General features: G+C 38.9%; 1 protein-coding gene across 2 annotated transcripts in view; it reads left to right on the top strand.

The window, feature by feature from the left end:
- fgd5b (FYVE, RhoGEF and PH domain containing 5b) overlaps positions 1 to 22,314 on the top strand; it is a 68,285-nt gene extending 45,971 nt beyond the window's left edge. The window contains exons 8-21 of one of the 2 annotated variants that reach the window (XM_066698164.1): positions 2,561 to 2,651; positions 3,636 to 3,686; positions 4,116 to 4,174; positions 4,850 to 4,921; positions 7,432 to 7,500; positions 10,654 to 10,737; positions 11,002 to 11,081; positions 11,875 to 11,974; positions 12,447 to 12,584; positions 12,969 to 13,071; positions 13,263 to 13,402; positions 13,861 to 13,989; positions 14,470 to 14,627; positions 15,343 to 22,314. In XM_066698164.1, the coding sequence (XP_066554261.1) occupies positions 2,561 to 2,651; positions 3,636 to 3,686; positions 4,116 to 4,174; positions 4,850 to 4,921; positions 7,432 to 7,500; positions 10,654 to 10,737; positions 11,002 to 11,081; positions 11,875 to 11,974; positions 12,447 to 12,584; positions 12,969 to 13,071; positions 13,263 to 13,402; positions 13,861 to 13,989; positions 14,470 to 14,627; positions 15,343 to 15,379 (1,311 nt within the window). In that variant the 3' untranslated portion in view covers positions 15,380 to 22,314. The remainder of the gene's footprint in view (positions 1 to 2,560; positions 2,652 to 3,635; positions 3,687 to 4,115; positions 4,175 to 4,849; positions 4,922 to 7,431; positions 7,501 to 10,653; positions 10,738 to 11,001; positions 11,082 to 11,874; positions 11,975 to 12,446; positions 12,585 to 12,968; positions 13,072 to 13,262; positions 13,403 to 13,860; positions 13,990 to 14,469; positions 14,628 to 15,342) is intronic. The other variant, XM_066698165.1, reaches the window with a different exon arrangement.
- The last annotated feature ends 753 nt before the right edge of the window (positions 22,315 to 23,067 follow it).

A 23,067-nucleotide genomic window follows, 5' to 3' on the forward strand; every position in this document is an offset into this window, starting at 1 on the left:
TCCAAGAAAACCAGTGTATTGATATACAAGCAACTGGCTCTGTAGTGTTAAGCATAGCATGGGTACAACACATTTTTATTCCTTACTTTGCCCATACAGTCATTTTCTGTCTTTTATTATTTTCAGTTTTCAGATAGTGTGTAACATGGCCCTCAAAATAATTCCAAATCCCAAAGAGATCAGCCTTGATTAGAAAATATGTGGAGTCAAGTCTCCAATGAAGCCAGTAGCTAATGTAGCATTTTGGTAAATATTGAAGGCCTTAATCATTGAAGCATTTTGTTTAAAAAGCATACTAAACAATTAATGTTGATTATTTTGTATTCTAGTGCGGAAAGCAAGCAGTTAAAATCCCATAATACCATAGTCGTGCAGTGGGGTGACGGAGAGGGTGAGATTTAATGTCTCTGTCTCAAGCCTTTCCACACAAGGTCACTGTCCCTTCCCAGTCGTATACCCTTCAAGTCACTTTCAATTCATCCCCGTCCTTCCCTTTTATCAGTATTTCACACAGTATTAAAGAATACAGCAGCACTGTAGTGGACCCTTATCATGCCATTGTGGCTGCACTGGCAAAACTGCTAAACCTTAGATTTCCCTATATCAAGAGAAGCTCTTGATGGAATTACAACTGGTTCATGTACGGTTGTGTTTACATTGCTGTTTTATATACGTGTTTGCTGGCTGCCCCTGATTGCATTACAAGCTGTTGCTCCATCACTGGCTTTGCGACAGAGCTGTGCCGAATTAGGGGAAGCAGCCTGAATGTTATTTGGGGGGTGGGGTGGGGGGGGGTCACATGTGAGCGTGTTTTAGAAGAGTCAGATTGAGGACACTGATGGAGGAGAGCTGAGGGGGGTGTTTACAGAAACTAATTTGGGATGCTGCTGCCTTTACAACGAGCCAATTAAATCAACATATTGCACATGCTACTATTTAGCTCCTTGCTCAATGTTGCATTGATCTGTGGAGCTTTGTTAACCATTTCCTGTCTTCTGCGGAGTGCTGGCATGTGCCTCTGGCCTGGTCCTAGACTCCAGGATGTGCACGTGCTGGGGGCGACCATGAGCTGATGAAAGAGCTTTTGAAAAATCTGCATCTGCTTGTGAAAGCGACTCCTGGCATGAATGTCATTTGTATCGCAATTTCCACTGCATACTCTCGGAAGCTGTTATATCAAAATGTGGGGGATGTAAAGATATAATCAGTTTGCATGACAAATCTGGCTGTCAATACACTGAGTGTCTGGGTCTCAAATAGAAGGCACAAAGATGCTAAGAAAGTTGCTGTTGTGATGAATGAAGACCAGCTGAAGTTCTCTGATGTGAAGGATTGTTTAATTTTATTCTGACTGTTTAATTGTAGACCACCCTTATGAAGGTTGTATGTAGTATACCATGGTAAAACTACAGTGAAGTGTCGGAAAGTGAAACCATTGCAAAGTTCATTTTGTTTGTTTTTCTAGTAGCAAAACAACTGAATGAAGTTGGAAAAAAGGGCCACATCTATCTTTCAGGGCATCATTGTAAGACATTCTGTTGGCATTTGCAATGTTTGTTGATTGATTTACTTCAAATCAAATAAGAAAGATAGAAAGAAATGAGTGACTCCTCTTTAGGCGAGAATGCTTTATGAACATGGATGGTGACACAAATCATGACCGGGCAGACCATAAAAAATGTTAAAAATACCTTTGTTTAGTGATACTTGTGCTGTTTAAATGATTGCCGTCAGCATAGTAGTGTACACTTTAATTAAGGTATCACAATGTACAGGCACTCTTCCCATGGAACTTAACAGACACTCTGTTATCTAAGATGTCCATTTTAACAGCAGACCTATAATTAGAGCCCATTCTCTCCATGTTATTGCCAGCTATCAAAGCCCACAGGACATTATACTGAAATCAACTTCAAATTATTAAACTATAAAACAAGTGTTTCTAGAGGGAGCAATCTATCCTTCATAAACCTGTGCTTATTGTGAAGAGGTCTTTAATTGCATTGAGAGAATGGCTAGGTGGTGGGTAATTGCCTCATGTGATAATTCAATAATCTCTTCGTCCAAAATTGCAGATTGGTGCAGAAATTATGGCTGTGGGCTCCAGCGTGACACTATGAGTGAAGATGTGTCAGATTCAATTTGAGCTTTGATTGATTTCTGCAGTGCGGCCTGTCAATGGTTGGAGAAGTTTTGTCTGGATTTGATTTAATCAGAAAGTGCAAACAGTGGATCAGAGCATTGCATCCTCTGATGCTACTTTTGCACTACTTTTGGCTAACAGAACAAGCTGGTTACTTGTACACATAAGCCCTGTGCCACTAGGGCAAAGTATTAATGATTTTCCCACAGAGAACTGATTACGATTTGTGTTATGGGAAAAAAAATATTTCTGTGTATTGGTGCTTTGTGTTTTTTGTCTGATGAATCTGAGTAGATTTCTAGGACTGAAGAGAACTTTGTTTTCTTTGTTGTCATTTCAACAGTTCTCTTTGGCCCATTTCTACACAGTGACACGGATGTCTTCTCTTGTTGTTTCCTTGTGTGTTGTGGTGTTCAGGGCCCGGCCGGTGGCAGAGTTGGCGTCAGTGTGCAGCACCAGCTGCTGAGAGTCATCGTGCGGATCCTGCAGTACAGGATGCTCCTCACAGGTGAGTGTGTTGCCTCGTCTCCACGGTCTGAAGGCAGGCTGGGTGTGTGGACATCCTGTATGATTCTGTATGTCCCTGAAGACTCATCATCATTTCCCTCCTTTTAGAAACTGATATTGACAGTAACCTTGATGTGTCCATTTTTGTATTTTTTTTTTTATTATTTAAATGTCATAGTCATGCTTGATATTCATATCTGATTGTTTCAGAGCAGCCTTTTTCCAGGAAGACTAGTTCATGTCCAGGTACCATTGTGGATGTTTGTTTATATCCTGTGAAATCAATTTATAATTATTATTATTTTTTTATTTCTTGGCAGATGCCCTTATCCAGGGTGACTTACAAAATATAAGTGCAATACAAAGTGCAAGAATACAGAATAAAGTCTGTGATAATTTATTGTATGTCCCTACTACAGCAGTAGTATATTCAATAGAAAGAATGTATACTGAAATTAAGTTTTAAATTTTTTTGTGACTTCCAGAAGAATTCCTATATAAATTTTAGTTCGCCTTTTGAAATACAATCTTACAACTGTTCTAAAAAAGCGACTATTGAATTTTATAATCATAAATTTAGTCCGTTCCAATTATTTATTCACTTTTAACCAGTTTATCATTGCCTGTTCAGCATTATAACTCTCCAATAAACTATGAAGCCATAGACACCCATATTCGTATTGTTTATTTTGATTTCCCCTATGCTCCCTTTCCCTTGGCCCTTGACTGTGACCTAACATTTTGTCTGCACTCATCAGCTTTTACATTCCAGGATGTAAGACCTCACATATTGTATACACTTGTGTATATTGGAATTTGTACAATGTATTATGCTTTGAATTGCACTGTATTATGTGAATTGGAATTTGTATTATGTTTTATGCCTTGCACTTTGTAGTGCCCTTATATTTTGTAAGTTGCCCTGGATAAGGGTGTCTGCTAAGAAGTAAATAATAAATAATAATCATTCTTCTATTTTTCCCAGATTACTTAAACAATCTCTCTCCGGATTCCACGGAATACGAATACACACAAGGTACAGTGTTTTCTTTATGTAATAAAGTAATATTGTGCTGCGTGCAACTTAAAGATTGTTGCTCATATTCCCTTTTATCGTTGCATCAGCATCTACTGTAGCCATCAAAGCTTAACTGTTTCCAAACTATTGCTCCCTGATGTCATACAATGGCAACAATCACAGGAAGCTCAAGGGACCCTCCTTTCGAAACACACAGACTCTATATTTCTCAGAGAATGGAGTGACCCGGAAAGATAATTAAAACATTCTGTGCACAAGGTGCTCCATTATGAACCTCCTGGACTGCCCTGAGTGCCTCTTGTGTGTCTATGTGTATCTCGAGTGTCTTCCAGTGCAGTTAAGGAGTGTCTCTCAGAATGCGATCATCCTCTGTGAACCATGTTTATTAACCTGCTCGGCTTTATTTCCCTCCGTTTCCTTTGCCAGCTGCCTTGGTTATTGTCTCCGAAGTGGCGGACCGAGCCAATGACAGCATGAAGCAAGGGGTGAGTATTTGCTATCCTGTCATTTGTTTTCATGTTGCCCTGCATTGAAGAAACTAGCTATTGTTCCACATTTAGCATCCAGGATCCCCACTAAACCCAGTGTGGCAGTCAAGGCTGGCTAGAACTGGCCACTGTGTAGTTGCATTTGTTGACTGTGGTCTGGGGCTGAATGATGTTGATTGCATTTATTCTTTCCTCACAATATATCTAAATCACAAACGAAATTGTAAGGGCTTATTAGTGACTCAGAGAAGAAGTATTTTTGATGATACCTTTGCCACCAATATTGTCTTTGCTTAAACGATGCACGAGATAACCTATGATTAGTTCTTTTATCAGACTCCTAGTTCCTTAACTTGCTGAATGTAGATAGCTGCCATGGACAGAAAGGAATGATGTAATTAAAAGTCCCCAGGTGCTTGATAACAAACACTGCAGTGTGGGCATACATTACTCTCACTGCAGACTCCCTCAGCCCGCCACCATTTTCCTCACTATGTCTCTTCCACTCATAAACAAGCTCCTTCTATCTGTCTCTCTCACACCAACTTGTACTCAATTTCCAGATGCTCTCCCTTTCTCTGTTGTTGTCTCTTGCACACAAATAACATTTCTCTTTCCTCCTTCACTCTCTCTCTCTCTCTCTCTCTCTCTCTCTCACTCTCCCTCCCTCAGGAGAACTTGCTGCGCCTGGTCCATATTGAATACAGCGTGAGAGGCCAAAGGGACTTGCTTCAACCAGGAAGGGTGAGCACTGTGCTCTCTGATAAGGACATTGTTTTGAACAGATCTTACCGTAAACACTCCCAGGCCTTCATTTCTGCTGATTAAAAATACTCCAGCCCCTTCCCTGTGTAGCAGAGGGCTTTCTTTTAAAGGGCCCAGTCAGCTTCACCTGGAAGGCACTGTTTGTTCAGCGTCTCTGCAGGTGCAGTTATAAGGATTTGCTGACAGTGCTTAATCACTCCATAGGTGCTGTAGAGAAGCAGCTTCTCCCCAGAAGCCTACCTTTACACTTTGTTAGTTTTGACCATGAGTTAATCATAATCGGTAGCCTACAATAAAATCCAATGAATGTGGTAGTAAAGAACCTAATTTTAATTAAATATGAAATGCCTTTTTTGTCTTCCTTTTCCATTGACAGCATCTGATAAATTAAAGAAAGAAAAATTAAAAATGTTGGTGGCGGTGAATGGAAAACCAAAATGAGAAATTGCAAACTGCATTCAGAAATATGTTTTTGAAATGTCAGGCTCATACTCTCAAACAAAAAGGCAGATCATGTACAGTATATATACACCGATCAGCCATAACATTATGACCAGTGACAGGTGAAGTGAATAACACTGATAATCTCGTTATCATGGCACCTGTCAGTGGGTGGGATATATTAGGCAGCAAGTGAACATTTTGTCCTCAGCGTAAGGATCTGAGCAACTTTGACAAGGGCCAAATTGTGATGGCTAGACGACTGGGTCAGAGCATCTCCAAAACTGCAGCTCTTGTGGGGTGTTCCTGGTCTGCAGTGTTCATTACCTATCAAAAGTGGTCCAAGGAAGGAAAAGCGGTGTACCGGTGACTGGGTCATGGGCGGCCAAGGCTCATTGATGTACGTGGGGAGCGAAGGCTGGCCCGTGTGGTCCGATCCAACAGATGAGCTACTGTAGCTCAAATTGCTGAAAAAGTTAATGCTGGTTCTGATAGAAAGGTGTCAGAACACACAGTGCATCACAGTTTGTTGCGTATGGGGCTGCTTAGCCGCAGACCAGTCAGGGTGCCCATGCTGACCCCTGTCCACTGCCGAAAGCGCCTACAATGGGCACATGAGCATCAGAACTGGACCACGGAGCAATGGAAGAAGGTGGCCTGGTCTGATGAATCACCAGTTCAGGGTGTTGACTTGGCCTCCAAATTCCTCAGATCTCAATCCAATCGAGCATCTGTGGGATGTGCTAGACAAACAAGTCCGATCCATGGAGGCCCCACCTTGCAACTTACAGGACTTAAAGGATCTGCTGCTAATGTCTTGGTGCCAGATAACACAGCACACCTTCAGAGGTCTGGTGGAGTCCATGCCACGATGGGTCAGGGCTGTTTTGGCGGCAAAAGGGGGACCTACACAATAGGCAGGTGGTCATAATGTTATGGCTGATCGGTGTATACTGTACATGATCTGCCTTTTTGTTTGAGAGAATATGAGCCTGACAAGAGGTTTTAAATTGGAACACATACGTTAAATGCAGGATGATGCATACACGGCCATGAGCCTGGTCTGGCTAGGCCTCTCCTGTGGGCTGTCATTTAAAGTTCAGTCAAGAAAAGAAAGGCAGTGGGGGAATCATGGTTTATGTCAACCTATCGGACCATTGATTTGTCATCTCAAAAAGTCACCTCTTTGTGGGAGTTTTTGTGCTTTTTGCTATAGGATGTGTTACACAAAACAGCCTTAAAAATGTTCTGTGGAGAAGAGCTCAAAGAAATATGAACATTTCCCCCCACAGAAATGGATGTCGGCTGTCTACTCTCATTGTTCTCAAAAACACATTGTTAAAACAATAACCTGGCCTTGTCCCCAATTAAGTCTGGTGTTACATATTCAAGTATATAACCTTATTCATATTTCACTTTTTATAGTTTCTTGTTGAATGTGAGTTGCCTTGGACAAAGGTGTGGTGCAAATACATTAACAATTAAAAACATCAAACCGTGGCAATAGCACAATAAAGTGTAGTATAGTAAGGTTGTATACCATGAAAAAGTGTGGAAAACTATGAAAGGCAGAGGTATTAGCCTGAGTAAAAAACTATGAAAATACCATACAATCTTATCAAGGTAAACTTTCATCAGGATTATGATTACCAAACACATTTCAGCTGTTTTAAATTGAAGGGTTTTCTTTCCATTTTTAAAAACTCTCTATTGTATTCAACTTTGATTGAATCAATGTCTCCTCTTTACCACCTCCCAGCCTCAGCTTTTGGCCAATTCCCTCTTCTTGTTATCATATATAAAGACCACCGCTTAAATGAGCATAAATCTTTTCCTGTGTATCTGTATTTTGTGGCTCTTGCTGTGTGTCTATCTGAAGCAAGTCACTCAAATCAGAACCACAGACTTATTGAAATTCTCACCAAAAACATGACTTAGAACAGCCCAGATTATCTAGATGTACCTCAGTGCCGGATATTTTACATATCTCTTCTTTGTATACATTTGTACAAGTTTACAATGCTAATGCTTCTGAATGCGATTTCCAGGTATTTGTGAAGGAAGGAACACTGATGAAGGTGTCCCGGAGAAGCAGACAGCCACGCCACCTGTTCCTGGTAAATGCTGCTGGTTATTATACTGGATTCTGGGGTAAACATAGGGTTCCCATTGACATAGTTATTGTTTTTTCTTTTAGTAGCATTCAAACTGTCATTTGTAGTAGTGTCAGAGAAGTATTAATGTTCTTTTATTTACTATTTATTTATTCTATCATTTTCATTTACCATAATGATTGCTTTTATTATATTACATTGTGATTTCATATCATATAATGAGGGAAAGCTAGCTTGCTATCCCCTGGGGCCCTTATGATACACAAGCCTTCTTGGTGCATAGAATACATTGGGACAAAAAAGCTGGGATGTGACAGGTATTTGAAGTTAATAGTCCTGCACAGTTGCTATCCATTACCTCATTCCATGTTTCACACAACAGTATAGTAGCCTGCAGTTGCACCCCACCCCACTTACACAGCATTATTGTCATGCTGTATCCACCACGACCACTCCTTGGATCCCAGCGCCTCAATCTAATGCTGAAGGTGGAGTGTATTATTTCCTTTACGGGCCGTGGTCCCTGAAACTCGGCAACAATAAACGCAGCGAAATAGCTGGGATAGAAACTGTGTCATTATCTTTGAAGGGAAGCAAGGACATCAGGTCTCCCCACCCAGAACCAAGCTCCCTTGGCCAATGGTGTTATTGAGAGCTGCGTTTCCTGGCAGGATGTTTGGTGTGGGTTTCTGAATGCCGGTTTCCTGTCCAGGGACTGTATGGACAAGAATGTGAGGGCCAGACTCTCTAGAATGCTTTTAAAGCATATCAGCAAAACCCTGCTTGGGCAGAACACAAATCTATTGAGTGCACTCTTTTATATCTGCTTGTTTTTAGGGAATAAAGAAATACATTTGAGCAAATACCTGTTTCAAGATTTTGTAGGAAAGGGACATCAGATTTATGCAGGCTTTTGTAAACCATAAGGCCAAGATGTCCAAGAAACTGATCTTAATGTTGCTAAATGTCAGCATTAGCATTTTGTAACACACTTTAATTAAGCAGTGACACTAAGGGCAAGCACACATTCTTGTTTGGTTCTGGACAATAATTAGCCCAATCCAGTGATGAGTCGTTCTTACCTAAATATCAAAATAATTGAAATGATAATTCTAAAATTATCTTCAGCCTTATGTAGCTGCCATTTTGGATGTTATTGCTAAGCCCTGGGACCATGTGAAAGAAAACTTTTACTCAAAATTATGACATTTAAACTCAAAAGTTCAGCTTTTAAACTATAAGATTCGACTGTTAAAGTTTTCTTTTTGTAAGTTTAAATTTCAGTTATTTTACTTTCACATGGCCCCAGGACTCTTCCATACCTGTCAGATCCAAACAAGAAATGGAAATTTCTCACGTAGGATATAAGTAGGACCTTTAGATTGATTATTTATCTTGATTTTAACACCAAATGGTTCTGCTCTTTCCAAAATCATTCACTTTCTTAACTGTTTACCCAGCTGATGAACCCAATTTAAAGCAAACATCAATATACAGAAAACACATGTGAGGTTGAACAAAGGCAGTGTTTAGGTAATAATAACTCTGAGAAACAAATCATTTCACTATGCTGTCCACAGCATGGCTTTTATTTATAGTACTTTCAGACACTCCCATGAGTACAACAACAGTGCCTCCACCTGGGATTCAAACCCATTACTCTCCAGTTAATAGTCCCGAGCCTCAACCACTACTCCACACTGCTGGCCAATCAAAATAATTTGCCTAAGATTCCATCGGTCTGTGCGAATGGAACCAGAGAACTTCACAGTGTCTCTCTCTCAAACAAAACAAAGATTAAAGATGTCACACTAACCTGTCTTAATCCTTTCCATGGAAACCGCTGTGATAGTTTCTTCTGAGCCTGTGTAATGTCTTCCTGCAATAAATGGGCTATGATGGATGTACCTTTCGGGGGAGATATGAGTGATGTGATAGAGTTGTGAATTCTAATGTTATCGGGGTGGTAGCATTGCCAGTGCTCTCGTTAGATTAATGTGTTGGAGGGGTGGGTAATTTATGGACCAATAAGTAAACTGAGTAAAGACACTTGACAAGCCATTTGTCACCTACTGGCATTGAAAGTCCTTTTTGTGCTGTTTTCAACGTGACTCTTAAGAATTCATCCAGTTTTTGAATGAAAGGATATATCTGACTCTCTGCCGCCAGTGGGGAAGGCAGGGGGTGAGTAAACAGGCTAGTGTTATCTGTTGAATTATTGTTTTTATTAATACCCCGTGTTAGCAGGGTTATTTTGTTTCTGCTCAGAAGGTGTCGGTGCCCATGTTAACTCTCTTACTTCAGTCTGTTTACCATTGCAGGATTTATTATAATGACTTATGCCTTTTCCTGCATAGCAGATGTTTCATGATGGATCTTTGGGGCTTACATTTATGCTAAATTATGTGCTGTTTCTTTTAGTCAAACATTCAAAGAATAATTTGTGATTTCCTGGGGCTTAGAGAACCATGTCTTTGTTTTCAAAGTGGTGTTTTTTTCTGCCACCACAAAATGTAGAGACATTATTAAGCAATTATTTCTAATTTATAAATAGCTTGTTCCAGAGGAGCTTATTACATTGAAAAAGTTTATTCTGATTTAATTAAAATTGGCTTTGATAAATAAACATTGTTTATATTATTATTTATCAGCAGCAGCCTATATCAATCCACTGCTGGGTGAAAGCCTCCTTAAAATGTTTCCACATGTATCAATCTATATATATATATATATATATATATATATATATATATATATATATATATATATGTGTGTGTGTGTGTGTGTGTGTGTAAATTGATGCTGTGTAAATGGTGTTATGCTTTGAATAACTAAAAGAGCAATATAACACTAACTGCATTTTAAATTAAATTGGTGAAAACAAAGACACCAGTGTTCATTTATCTCTGATTTTTTTTTCATTCAATTAGTTGTTCATGCACTTAGCGCCATCTTGTGGCAAAATGGAATCTGCATTTCACAGTCATCTTTCCACTGTTTGTGTTGGATTTCACTGAGCTTAACCCATGCCCAAGGCTCAGATCAGTGTGTCACTGCATGGCAGATACTGATTATACATCTGAAGTGCAACATTAAACAGAAACACTTCTTGTTCAACTAAATATTTGTTTTTGTCTTCTGTTTTCCTTTTGACAGATGAACGATGTTATGATGTACACCTACCCACAACAGGATGGAAAATACAGGCTGAAAAATACACTCTCCTTGACGGGATTGAAGGTGAGCTCTCAAAATAATTTCAGTGGTAAATAAACTGATGATGAATTACTGTATTTTAATTATAGATAGCTCTATTACGCAGGATTCTCTGGCCTGGTTGAAAAAAATAAGGTCTGTCGGTTGTCATGGAAACAATACATCAATACCTCTATCCAGTCTATCAGGGCTATCAAGTCTCAGACTATTAACCATTTATAGACTAAACAAACTAAACACCAGAGCAAGGAGAGTGCAGGGCCCTGAGTGTGTCATTTCTATTTTCAGGTCAGCAAACCCATCATAGAGAATGTTCACAATGCCCTGAAGATTGAGGGCAATGATTGCTCCATAACTTTGTCAGCAAGGTAGGTTTACACAGTTCGTTGGCCGTGACTCTAAGGCCTTAGGAATGATCTTCCTCACAGGGTAGATTGGGGTTAGTTTTGCTTGGGACTTTTGAGGCCTTTTTTGGAATTCCCAGGTACCAGATATCCTTTTTGTTTCTGTGATTACATTTTTTCTTTACTTCATATCACATTATGCCCATCCTCTAGAATTACATTCTGTTGGTGCTACCTAAATTGTTATATGGTCTTCTTGTATTTATGCTGTATTAAAAAAAAAATACTCACTGCACTCTTTACTGGGGTGAAGAAGTGGTAAATCCCACGCAAGGCAAATAAGTGTGCTTCTGTCCTGGAGTTGATCTTTGTATGAATTTGTGTTGACAGCAGCAGGGCCCTCCAGTACGGATCAGTAGTGGTATGTGGCAATCAATGTTGCCTCATTTCAATATGCACACAAGACTGAGCTTAAATACAGTTAAATGCTCTCACATTTACTGGATTCATTTCACAATTAAGTGGCCCATTGACTTTTATGACTGGAAGCATCAAACAGCTTTGTCACTTCTAGACTCTTTTGCAAATCTGCTGCACATGATCCATGTGTATTATAGTATGTTTATTAAAGAAAAATTACAAGCCTTTCCACTCGGTCAAATCTTTCACCATCAAATCACGTTGCAAATATTCTGATGTTAGTTACTTTTCTTTATACAATCGGGTTTCAAACTTGCTCCTGAAATCAATGCAAATCAGATCCAGCAGTAATGAAGTGTTTTCGTGTCTGTGCTGTCCTGTGTGCCCTGTGTCGCAGCTCCTGCAGTGAGAGAGAGGACTGGTACCACGCTCTGAGCAGGGCCATTGCAGAGCACTCCCGAGGACAGAGCACTTTCTCCAGCTCGAACAGCAGTGAGGTGAATACAGCCGGCTTAGACCTGAGCCAGCCCTCTAAAGGGCAAGAACCGGTTTCCAAAATAAACATCATTATATTTGTGCAGCAGTTTAAATAACATGCATGCCATTTTCCTTTTCAATGTTCAGTGACCCCAAGAGATTGTAAGCTTGTATGTTGTGTGTCTGTCACTTGCCCATCAAGTGTGAGAGACATTAGTCAAGACTGTGAACAAAGAATAGGAAAGGAAAAGTACAGATACAGGGCAATGTTTGCATTTATAAGGATCTCAACTTATTCGCCCTTTAAACTTGTAAGCAGAAGCATCTGTGCAGAATGATTTGGCTTAAAGGCATTTAAAAAATACACAGTACTGCACAGAGGTGATTAATCAAGTGCTTGATCTGTTATGGAAGCATGCAGAACAATTTCATGGCCTCATACCAATCTCTCTCTGCCATCTCTCTCTCTCTCTCACTCTCACTTGGTTCCAGGCCAGAGAGAAGCTGTGGATGTCTCTGGGGGAGAAGGCGCCCACTCTGGTGCCTGTGTCCCATGTGATGATGTGTATGAGCTGTGCCTCCGATTTCTCCCTCACACTGCGCCGCCACCACTGCCACGCCTGTGGGAAGGTCAGTGACAACCCACCACTTTCAAATATAATGTTGAAATTAACCTGCAAAGTTACATAAAACGTCTAAATAAAACATGAAAATCAAACCATTCATTTCAGTTGCAGTAGAATAAAACAAAATACCATATGTAGAAGTTTATTCATAATTTGCCTACCAGGTTTACAGTTAAACTACCGCTGTATGCCATAATCTCTCCTTTCCCAGTCAACCTATGTATGCTGTATGCAAAAAAAGAAGAGTTAAACAGGACCCTTCAATTTACAGGTTAAATATTGAGTATGATGGAAGTTGGGCAGCACTGATTTTCTTGTTCCAATAAAAGCTAATAAAATACTGGTCTCCTCTCCCCCTTCCTGTCGTGTCTTCCGCTGCGGGATGCAGATTGTGTGCCGGGGCTGCTCCAGAAACAAGTACCCTCTCAAGTACCTCAAAGACAGAGTGGCCAAAGTGTGCGATCACTGCTACGCCGAGCTGAAGAAACGAGGTATGGTGTTACCTGTTCAGCTGACCTTCAGTCCAGACAAGCATTAACTGAAAATGACAGAGAAGCCAAAACAATTACTTTAGGGCTTGATTCATCATTGCTCTGACTACCTGTTGTGTGCCAAATGGTCTCTAAAATGAGTGAATGTTTATGACGAGAAATGTGTTAAAAGCGGCATCTCCTGTTTGCAGGGGGCAGCTCTCTAGGAGCAGGAGAGAACGCCAGTCCCCAGCCCCCTAGGTCCTCAGGCCGCCCCCTCTCGGCGGTCTTCCAGAACATCCACACCCCCCTGTTGTGGAAGCCCCGGAGAACCCCTTCGGCTCTCACTCAGGTACCCACACACACAGACACACCCCGCCGTTACAATGCAGTAACCCCGCCAGTCTCCTTCAAATTAGTGGATGTGTTGCCATGCTACCTTTACACCACAAGAAGGCGACAAACTCAGACCCTTGTGCGAGGTGTGCCTTTTCATAATTTCCACTTTTCCTTTCTCTCTTTTCGTCCCTTTGTGTTTCTTTTGTTTGTGTTTCTATTTTGTGTGTATGAAAGTGCATTTTCCCCACAATCATTAATGTTTTCCAAAGATTTGCAAACAACAACCAAACAATCTATTCCACCTCTTGTAAGTACAGATACCCATTGACTCTCTAAATTGGCTGAAATTGTGGCATAGAATGTGTCGGTAAGGTTTGGTTTTCAGGATTCGGGCCTTAATTCAATATCCCATGATCTCTGCTTTGGGTTTTGGGTATGGAAAAGAAGTGAATGACTGCTCTGTGGTTTCAGGTGGCAGCTTCATCAGAGGGGTCGGCCATGAGCGGCTCGCTGCAGCGCTGCAAGAGAAGCAAGCGGAACTGGAAGAAGCTGTGGTTCCTCATCAAAGACAAAGTGCTCTACACCTTCTCAGCCAGCGAGGTGAGAGACCACTCACTCCTCCTTCACGTCTTTTTCTTACACTCACTTATTTCACAGATCTTGGCTCAGTGGTCCTTGCACAAATGCCCCCACAGTAAAAGATTCGGAAAGCAATGACAAAGCAGTAATTCAGTATAATTCCTGTCTGCTTTTGTTCATCTTTTTTTATATATCAAGTACAGCAGGCCTGGTTTGGAGTCAGGCCACATAGGATGTATTTTTTGCTGTTGTTGTTCTTGTGAGGTTTCAAACATTTAATGAGTAATCCCCCCTCCCTCACACACACACACACACACACACACACACACACATAATAGAGCAAATACCCCACCACAGTACAATTGTGTATATGCTGAGCATGATAAGACAACTGGTACTGTTGTATCACACCGTATGGTTACGGTTGTAAAACCTGCTGTGTTTTTTTCAGGCAGAGGTTATATTTCATAGGTTGGGTGGTTAATGTGTTTCTCTGCTCAGCAGGACAAAGTGGCGTCAGAGAGCCTGCCTCTGCTGGGCTTCACTGTCAAGCTGCCGGAGAAAGTGGAGGGAGCAGAGGCAGCCATGATGTTCCAGCTGTACCACAAGAAAACCCTGTACTACACATTCAAGGCTGACGACACACACACAGCACAGAGGTCGGCACACATGCACTGTTTCATGGGGGGCTGCTTTATTAAACTTGCACCCTGATGGTTTCACTTATCTTACACAACTGCTGATCTCATTACCCGTATCATCCGATTCACACATGTAAGCACCTTTTTCAGAAAACCAAGCTTAATTAGTCTCTAAGCAGTTCATATTAAGAGTTTATCTTTAAAAAAAATATATGGTTTACACAGTACCAGGCTCCAACCTCGCACAATGCCTTCATTTTACAATAAAAAGAGTGAAGAGCTTGATTCTCCAACAAATTGTGTATGCTGAGGAACTGCAGTTAATGATTGATGCAGTATCTAGAAAACTAAATTAAACAGTGTTGATTAATCAGTGAAGCCCCATATTATTATAAACCCCATACAAATGGCACTGCATATAAAAAAACAAACAACCTTCAAGACTGAAATATTAACACTTGTTTGTTGTCTTTCTCATTGCACATTTAACAAATATTTACTATGACAAAATGAATAATGCCTTCATTTATTTGGTATTCACATACTTTAATATTTCTAGTAATTACAGGAGCAATTAACATCTCAAATTCCTCTTGTGATAGCATTTTTTCCTCAGTCTGTTTTTCAATATGGTTTCACCATATGCGTATTTGTCAGGAATGTCTGAAGTGCTGAGAATGATTCTGTATTCTGTTCATCGCCTAAACACTCTATTATTTGCTTTATTTCGCAGATGGATTAATGCCATGGAGGAAGCTACAGTATTATAGCACTGGTTATCTCAACAGCCTTGGTTCACCGTCTTTTCAAATGCACATTCCTCAGCAGGCAAACAGGGACTGAGCCTTGGGTCGCTGTTTAAAGTCATACACAACAGTCCGCAAGAAAGCTTGCACCCAAACAATGAATGTACAAAGAAACAAGAGAGAGCTAAATTTGCCTTGAATCACTACTGACTTAAAACAGTCTTTGATGGAGACTGAGTGCAGCTGTGCCAATTAAAAGGTTAATTTATTGACCATGAAAAGGAACACACACTTGTTATTGCACATTGAAGTCTCCTTTCTTTACCTACTATTGATCCACTATCTTTGATTTTCCGTGGTGTCTGTTGTCTTTGCCCAAGAAGGTAAAATGGGCCCAGTGAAGTCCTACAATGGCGCCCATCTAGACCAACAACAAGCACCTATGTTGTTCACCCACAAGTGAAGCTTACTCCTCCAGTGACACGGATATTGAAATCTTTCCTCTCTAAATGCATACCCAGTTATCTGTGGTATCTTTTAAATACATTTATCCTTGTTCTTTTTACTACCCTCCCAAGATAAGCTGTCAGTGAATTGTGCTGAACTCTGTTCAATTTCCAAGGGGGTGGGGGGGTGTTATATAAAGGCCAGACTGTCACTTCAAACGGTGTTGTTTACAAACATTATTGCAGACAGTTTTATGAAAAGACATCCTGTTGAGGCTGTGTTCCTGGCAAGCTTAATTCTTGACGCAAATTCGGTCATAAATACTTTAATCATAATGCACATGTCAGCTTAAATATATAGATATGTATTGAATCAGACAGTGGCTGGGATTAAATCAAAACTGACCCACCTAATAGAAAACTACACAACTGTACTCAGTTGCAGCTGCATTTTTAGTAAGATGCCACTTTCTCCTAATGAGAAATGTACCCGCTATGATGTACAGGTTTTTAGTTTGCTATTAGTGGGTGGGTCAAAGTTTTGATTTAATCCGGCCCAATGTTTAAGCAATACTGCAGGAATGTTACACGGGGGAAGGGGGTTAGAAGATAACTTTAATATCCTATGAAAACTGGATTATTTGTAGAGGATTTTTTCTTTCTTTCTTGATATTAACCATAAACACACGGAGAATGACACTAGACAGTCATGTGATATATTGGGAATCAGTTCAGAAACTCAGAGCAGAGAACAGTGCATCCTATTTATGTACACAAAGTGATTCTTGTATCATTTCCTAAGCTTTTGCTCAAATGTGAAAGGGTACACTTTCTAAAGCAAAAGATAAGAGGAACAAATACTATAAATGTGAAACCTGAAATTAATATATTTCTTATAAACATACCTATATCTAAAGAAATACCTGTGTGGATATAATCACACACACCACAATAGTGTTTTTGTCTCGTTTTCCATTTATCTCTTCAATTTGCTGAAATTAGTTGTATTTCTGATTGTAATCTAACGCTATAGCCAATGGTATGGCGCACCCAGACAAGGACATGTTTGACAGCACACAGTTCGTTTTCATCTAAATTCCTTATATTCTTATGAAAGAAACACTGCTTGATATACGACCCAAAGTCACTCATCTGACAGGTGCTATTCACAGGCTGTAACTGGCCATGCAGAGTTAATGCACGCTTGCAGCCGAACATGCTAATTGGAATTAAGGTTTATGCTTAGGTTTTATCGTTTTTGTTTCTCCTGCGCTCTTTTGTCATCTATTCATTGTGGTTTAACAGCAAAATGACAGAAGCTGTTAACTACTGTGTCTAAATTGTCCAGTGGAATAAGAACTCTATATTAAATATAACGGTAACCTATATCTATATGTATGTACGTACAGATGTAATGCTTCCAAAATATATATAAATATCTTTTAAAAACATAGAATTTTAGTTTTGGCTTTAGCAAAGTCCCATCGGATATGTGTAGCTTTCTAAGATGTGCCTAACGAATGCCTTATATAATTTGACACAGAGTTTCTCTAATTTGTTATAAATTAGAAATACTTTCCGTTTATTTTATTTTTTCAAATATCCATCTCTTTTATAATTCTCCCTCTACATTCTTGATTGTCCTGCACTGTGCTTTTTTACTCCTTCTTTTTTCCTCTCTCTCATTTTTCAACTCTATTAACATTCTCCTCTGTTCATACATAAGTTTAAGTCATCTGATAAGCACTTTACTGTAAACTTGATAGGCTTTTGACAATACTTCTAGACTGACACTGCTCGAAAAAGACAGGATTTTTTTTAAGTAAAAATATTTTACTGCTTATTTCGTTTTGCTAGAGAAATATCAAGAGACTGATTTAATCAAATGCCTCTTCTGTCCTTCTGGGGATTATTGTTTGTCTGCTTCAGTTCAGATTCATGCCAGCACAGATCCTCTTCTCTCCATTCATATTCTAGAGTTTGCTTTTGCAGTGAATTTTCAAGGCTGTGTTAATAAGTTCTGGTAACAACACATACTATGTTTTTGAAAAATCGAACTATGAAATATTTTGTGCATATGATCGAGCATAGTCCATGCTGAAGGTTTATTGCGTGATAAGGTATGACCTGTACAATGTTGCACATATGGTGTCTATGAAAATGTGAGTAATATATAAGTATTAATAGAAACATATTGAAAGCCATCCCCCTAAAAGTGATATGACATGATATGAACTGCTGGAGGTTCGGGTGCCTTAAACATCGCTACAGTTGCGTTTTGGTGAAGATGTATAGCTCAGTGTAAGCTTTGTCAACTGAAGATGTGTTAACTCAGTTCAGGCGACAGATCCACCGTCAATTCCCTTGTGCTACTCTGTCGGTGCCTTCTTTTATCTGCTCTCGGAGGCAATATGCTTCATATTATTTATCACATATTTACATATCTCAGCAGTGTGCCTGGATGAGGAAACTGTTTTTCATGGGGGTACAGATGCTGTCTCCTTGGTTTTACAGTAGTCTCTGAATCACAGCCTCTCTAGACATTTAAGCAAAAGGAAGGAAATCAATGAATTTAGGCAGGGTTGTGTTCACTTAGAATAGTACTGATTGGAAGAACTCCTAGTCCCAGCTGTATTTTTTAATGATGTGTTGGATCATACAATTGGTGTTAGGCCCTGCTTTGTGAATTCTGTCCCTTTCGGGAAGGTCGGATAAAAAAAAGTAATATTCTGTGATTACAATGCAGTTTTCAGTTTCCCTTGAGATGTAAAGATTATATATTGCTCCACTAGCTGCATACAACCAATGCAAATGTATTGCAAATGTATATTTATGTTACCGCACAGAATGATCTGTGCAATTCGCCTGTGGCCTTTTACAGTGTGTATATCAGAAAGCTCAGGAGTCTTAAGCCACTTGCTTCCTGACAGCAATGTGACTGGGACAAACAGACCACTGTAATATACAGCCTTAGGAGAGCAGTCTTGCCCTATTTAATTAATCTTATTCATAATTTTAATTTTTTTTAGTTATCTTCTGAATGTGTTCGTAAGGTGTTTTAATTGATAAACTCTGAAAATAGTGGTAGTTTACAAGAATTATGCTTATTAACAAGACAGGTTACAATTATTGGAAAATCTTAAAAATAGGCATTTAATATATATATCGCCGACCTATTGTTCTACAGAATAACTGGGAGATGGGTAAATGTTTCTTGTGACTGTACTTTTTCCTTATTATCAAGAAAACATCATCTGTATAATTCACAGGTTTTTTAGATGCATTGTTTTCCCTGTAGTACACTAGTCACGGTGGTGTGCTATGAACAACAAAAAATAGTTTTAACGATTGGTATACATTTTGCAATTTAAACAGCGTTTGGGGAGATTTTGAGGCCATGTTAAAACATGCATTTAGTTTCTTTGGCAACATACTTTTCCTTCTGATACTGAGCACAGTTCAACTCAGTTTGATACACTTTTCTGGGCCTGAGGTAGTAATAAGAGGGGGTGAGGAGAATGTATTGTAAGTGTAAAAAGTACAAAAAAACTAACCATGCAGTTTACTTGATCTCTCTATGCTACAATTCTGAATGAATTCACTGTTTAAACAAGGACACCAGTAACTTTTGTTATTGGTGTTTATGTCATGCCTTAGAACTGCGTTCTCCTTTATCCGGTCACATACAATACAAGCCTGACTCAGGGCTCTTACTTCCTCCACTATTTTTAGCTCCACAAAACTCTTCCACAAATGAAAGACATGGAAGGGCATGTTTGTGCAGCTAGCCTGTACTTCTCTGTTCTTCCGTTCCATTTTCTCTTAGAAAATAAATGTTTTTTGTTTTTTTGTTTTTTACTATACATAGCCTTTTAGGTACCATTATTTATTTATTTTTTCTTGTACCTTATCTGATATCAATCATTCTAATGATGTGTACTGTATACCCTTGGCATTCTCACACTTATAGTGCTGTATGGGAAAACTGTGTCCGAGCTGCATTTTCACATGGTATAGACTTCCCATCTTATGCTTGCATGCTGAGGTTAGACTGACCTATGATTACCATCAGCACTTGCCTGATTATGCCATTATTGATTATATTCTGCTCCCAGTCCCCCAATTAGCACAAGTGCCTTATTGGCACCCAGTATTCCAGTTTGACCCCACAGAGGTATACTGATGGCTGAGAAACAACCACACTAAATCATCACAAACTGATGTTCATATATGTGGCAGAACTGGAGTCCATTGTCATAACTGCTGTGCAGATATGATGCAGTTTCCTCTATTAATCTCACATAAGCACAGTCATTATTTCCTCCATTTTTTAAATCAACTTTATAGCCAACCAACATGCTTTTCTGACTATTGTCTGGCAATGCTCTCTTGCTTTTCTCTCTGCTGTGGCATTCACAAACATTCATTGTCAGAACACTGAAACCATATTCTTTACATGTTTATTACTGTCTTTGTATTCAAGCTATGAAATCAGACGTTTGTGAAAAATCTAAATGCAACACATGACATTGCATGCTATGGAACAAGCAAATCTAATAAGTGGATAACCAATAAGTTATATGCTTAACTTTATTGATGGTATACTGTATTTCTCTTATAGGGATCTGAAAAAGATATGTTATGTAATCTTACTTCAGTAGACATTGATTTTGATTTTTTAGTGAGTTTTTCATTGCAGGTTTATCTTTCTACATTTCTATCCACTTAATCATGCAACTGTTTTAAGATTATTATTATTTTTAAAACAAGACAAACTCACAGACATTTCAGATAGGGTAATCTGCAAAGGTTGAATTTTCTAATTTCACAATTTAAAATAAAGAAGGAAAGAGACTGTATCACAATTATAGTAAAGAATACATCTAGCCAGGGTGGTTGATTGCCTTCAGATTGTTTAACCTCTGGTAAGGAATCAATACAAAGATTTACACCTTTAAACCAGCAGTGATGTTTCAAGGTCTCCACGAGATTTGGGATATTTGACTTGTTGGCAGCACTGAAATCATGGTAAAGAGATGTCTGAACCTGGCCTGCTTTTACTAGTGTGTGATAGCTCTTCTTGTTGGGGGCACTGGGCAATAAAAACATTTACCTACCTGTCAATCAAGCCAGTGTAATTTATCAACACAAAAGGGCTGTCACTTCATACTTTAGATGTGGCTGGACGCATTACTGGTTGCTAAGGAGATTTACTTATCAAAATGTCCTCAGCAAGGGGGATAAAAATGCCTTATAAATGTTAATTCAATTTGTTCACTCGTAGAACCATTCAACAACACCATTGCATGTACGAGTTCAGTGTAGGAAAGATTCGACTAGATCATTGTGTCAGGTAATGGTGGAAGTTGTTTTGGCTGAAATAACAAAGAAAAAAAGCAACGTGAAGGTCAACCTCTTCACTCTCAATACATTGAGCTGCTTTTGCAAAGGGGAAATGTATATATAGAAGGATAATGCTCTTTTAAAATGGAAAAATAATAGAAACAATCCAGGAGCTTTAGTATTATTACCTCATTCTAAATGGCACATCAAATTCAGAATACGTTGGAAACAAATTAAGTTACAATTTACAAGGCTTCTTGTCATTCTCATATTGAAAATATTCTATATTCTGTACTTGCATAAAATGTCAGATGTGTCTAATAGCAAATGTGTATATGACACTATCAACCATTTTTGCACCATGAAGATATTTTGTCAATGTCTGATTTTCATTGTAAACCATGTGCTCTCAAAGACACCTCCAATAACACAATAATCTAGCAATATTGAGAAGCCAAATTAAAACTGGTGTGCAGTGTGTGTGTTAGCAGAATAGTTCTCTTCAGTTTTTTTCTGAATGTTTTATGATTGGAGGTTTAGGTTCAAAACAATGCTATGGAGGAAAATTACCACTGGTTACCCATTTATACTGTTAGGTTTCCCTTTGAAAAATGTCCCTTTGCACCATTTAGCAAAAGCCGACGTGAAAAATATATTGAGAATTCTATTTTTGTGTGAAATAACCCAAGTGCCAAAATGGGTCAGGCCTGTAAATCTCTTATCTCCGCCAATGAAGAGAAGTTGAAATAAAACTAAACTGTAAAGCACATGATGTATGCTTGGAGGAAAATAAAACTTACTGTAGTCGTGATTTGTACTCTTTAGTGTTATGTACTGAACTTCTTCAAAGGCCTTGCATATATTATGTTGTAAATTAAACACAAACCAACAAAAACCTTCTTCTGATTTATTTGCACTGACAAAAACAAACAAGGAATGTAATTACACTGTGTATATTTTATTTCCTAATCCATGTTTCTGTCAGTGTGTGCTACAATCTGGGGCAGCCAATGGAGGGGTTGTGGGGCTGGTGAATGGGCAATATCTCCTGTTCAACACAGAGAACCATGAACATATTTTGTTGTAAAAAAAAAAAGAAAATGAAAAAAAAGAACAAATGAAAACTTTGTTATAAAATGTGTGGCAGGAAATAAAATAAAATACAAACAAGATACATGTTTTACTCTTTTGTATTTTTTCTGAAAGGGTCAGATAACAGCATGATTACGCAGGCAGAGTCACACAAAAATTATTTGTCAGCTGGAGGGATGTGAAGGCCTGTGACTGATCTTTAGGATCCATTTCACTTATGAAACGTACTGTTTTTAACATCTGATTGCTGCTCAGACAATGCAGGGTTGATTAAAATTACATGTTACATTATCATAGGAAGGAAAATTATTTTACATTATCATAGGGGGGAGGGCAAAATATAGCCTACATTAGAAAGTACTTTTCTTGTCAACTGTTAAAGGAACTCCTTATTAACTGTAAAGTATATGTTTTGAGGAAGTTGGAGGGGTATTTGGTAATATTCAAATGAGCATCTGTAATACATTGAATAGGAAATAATGTACATTGTGGCCATTGATACACACTGAGATTAATGAACTCCTTAGTGGATTTCTTTTTATTTTCATGAAATCCTTCTTATTAGTATTCTGTAACTAATGAGTCTCAATTTTGCTCCAACCTGAAAGATTCACATCCAATTTCTCTGGCAAGATTTAAAGTCATACAATGTGTATTGGGAAAAAGGCAATTATGCAGGTATAAAGCCACTCTATGTAACTAACAGGTCTTGCTTCATTAAGACTTGGGAGAGCTTTGCCAGAGGTTCTGGGGAAACCTATTACTAATTCTATGCTGGGAGCCAAGAAAATATATATTTTTTAATTATTAATAAATCTGATACAAGTGTAC

Source organism: Amia ocellicauda, chromosome 3 (assembly GCF_036373705.1).
Source record: "Amia ocellicauda isolate fAmiCal2 chromosome 3, fAmiCal2.hap1, whole genome shotgun sequence".
Taxonomy (NCBI): Eukaryota; Metazoa; Chordata; class Actinopteri; order Amiiformes; family Amiidae; genus Amia; species Amia ocellicauda.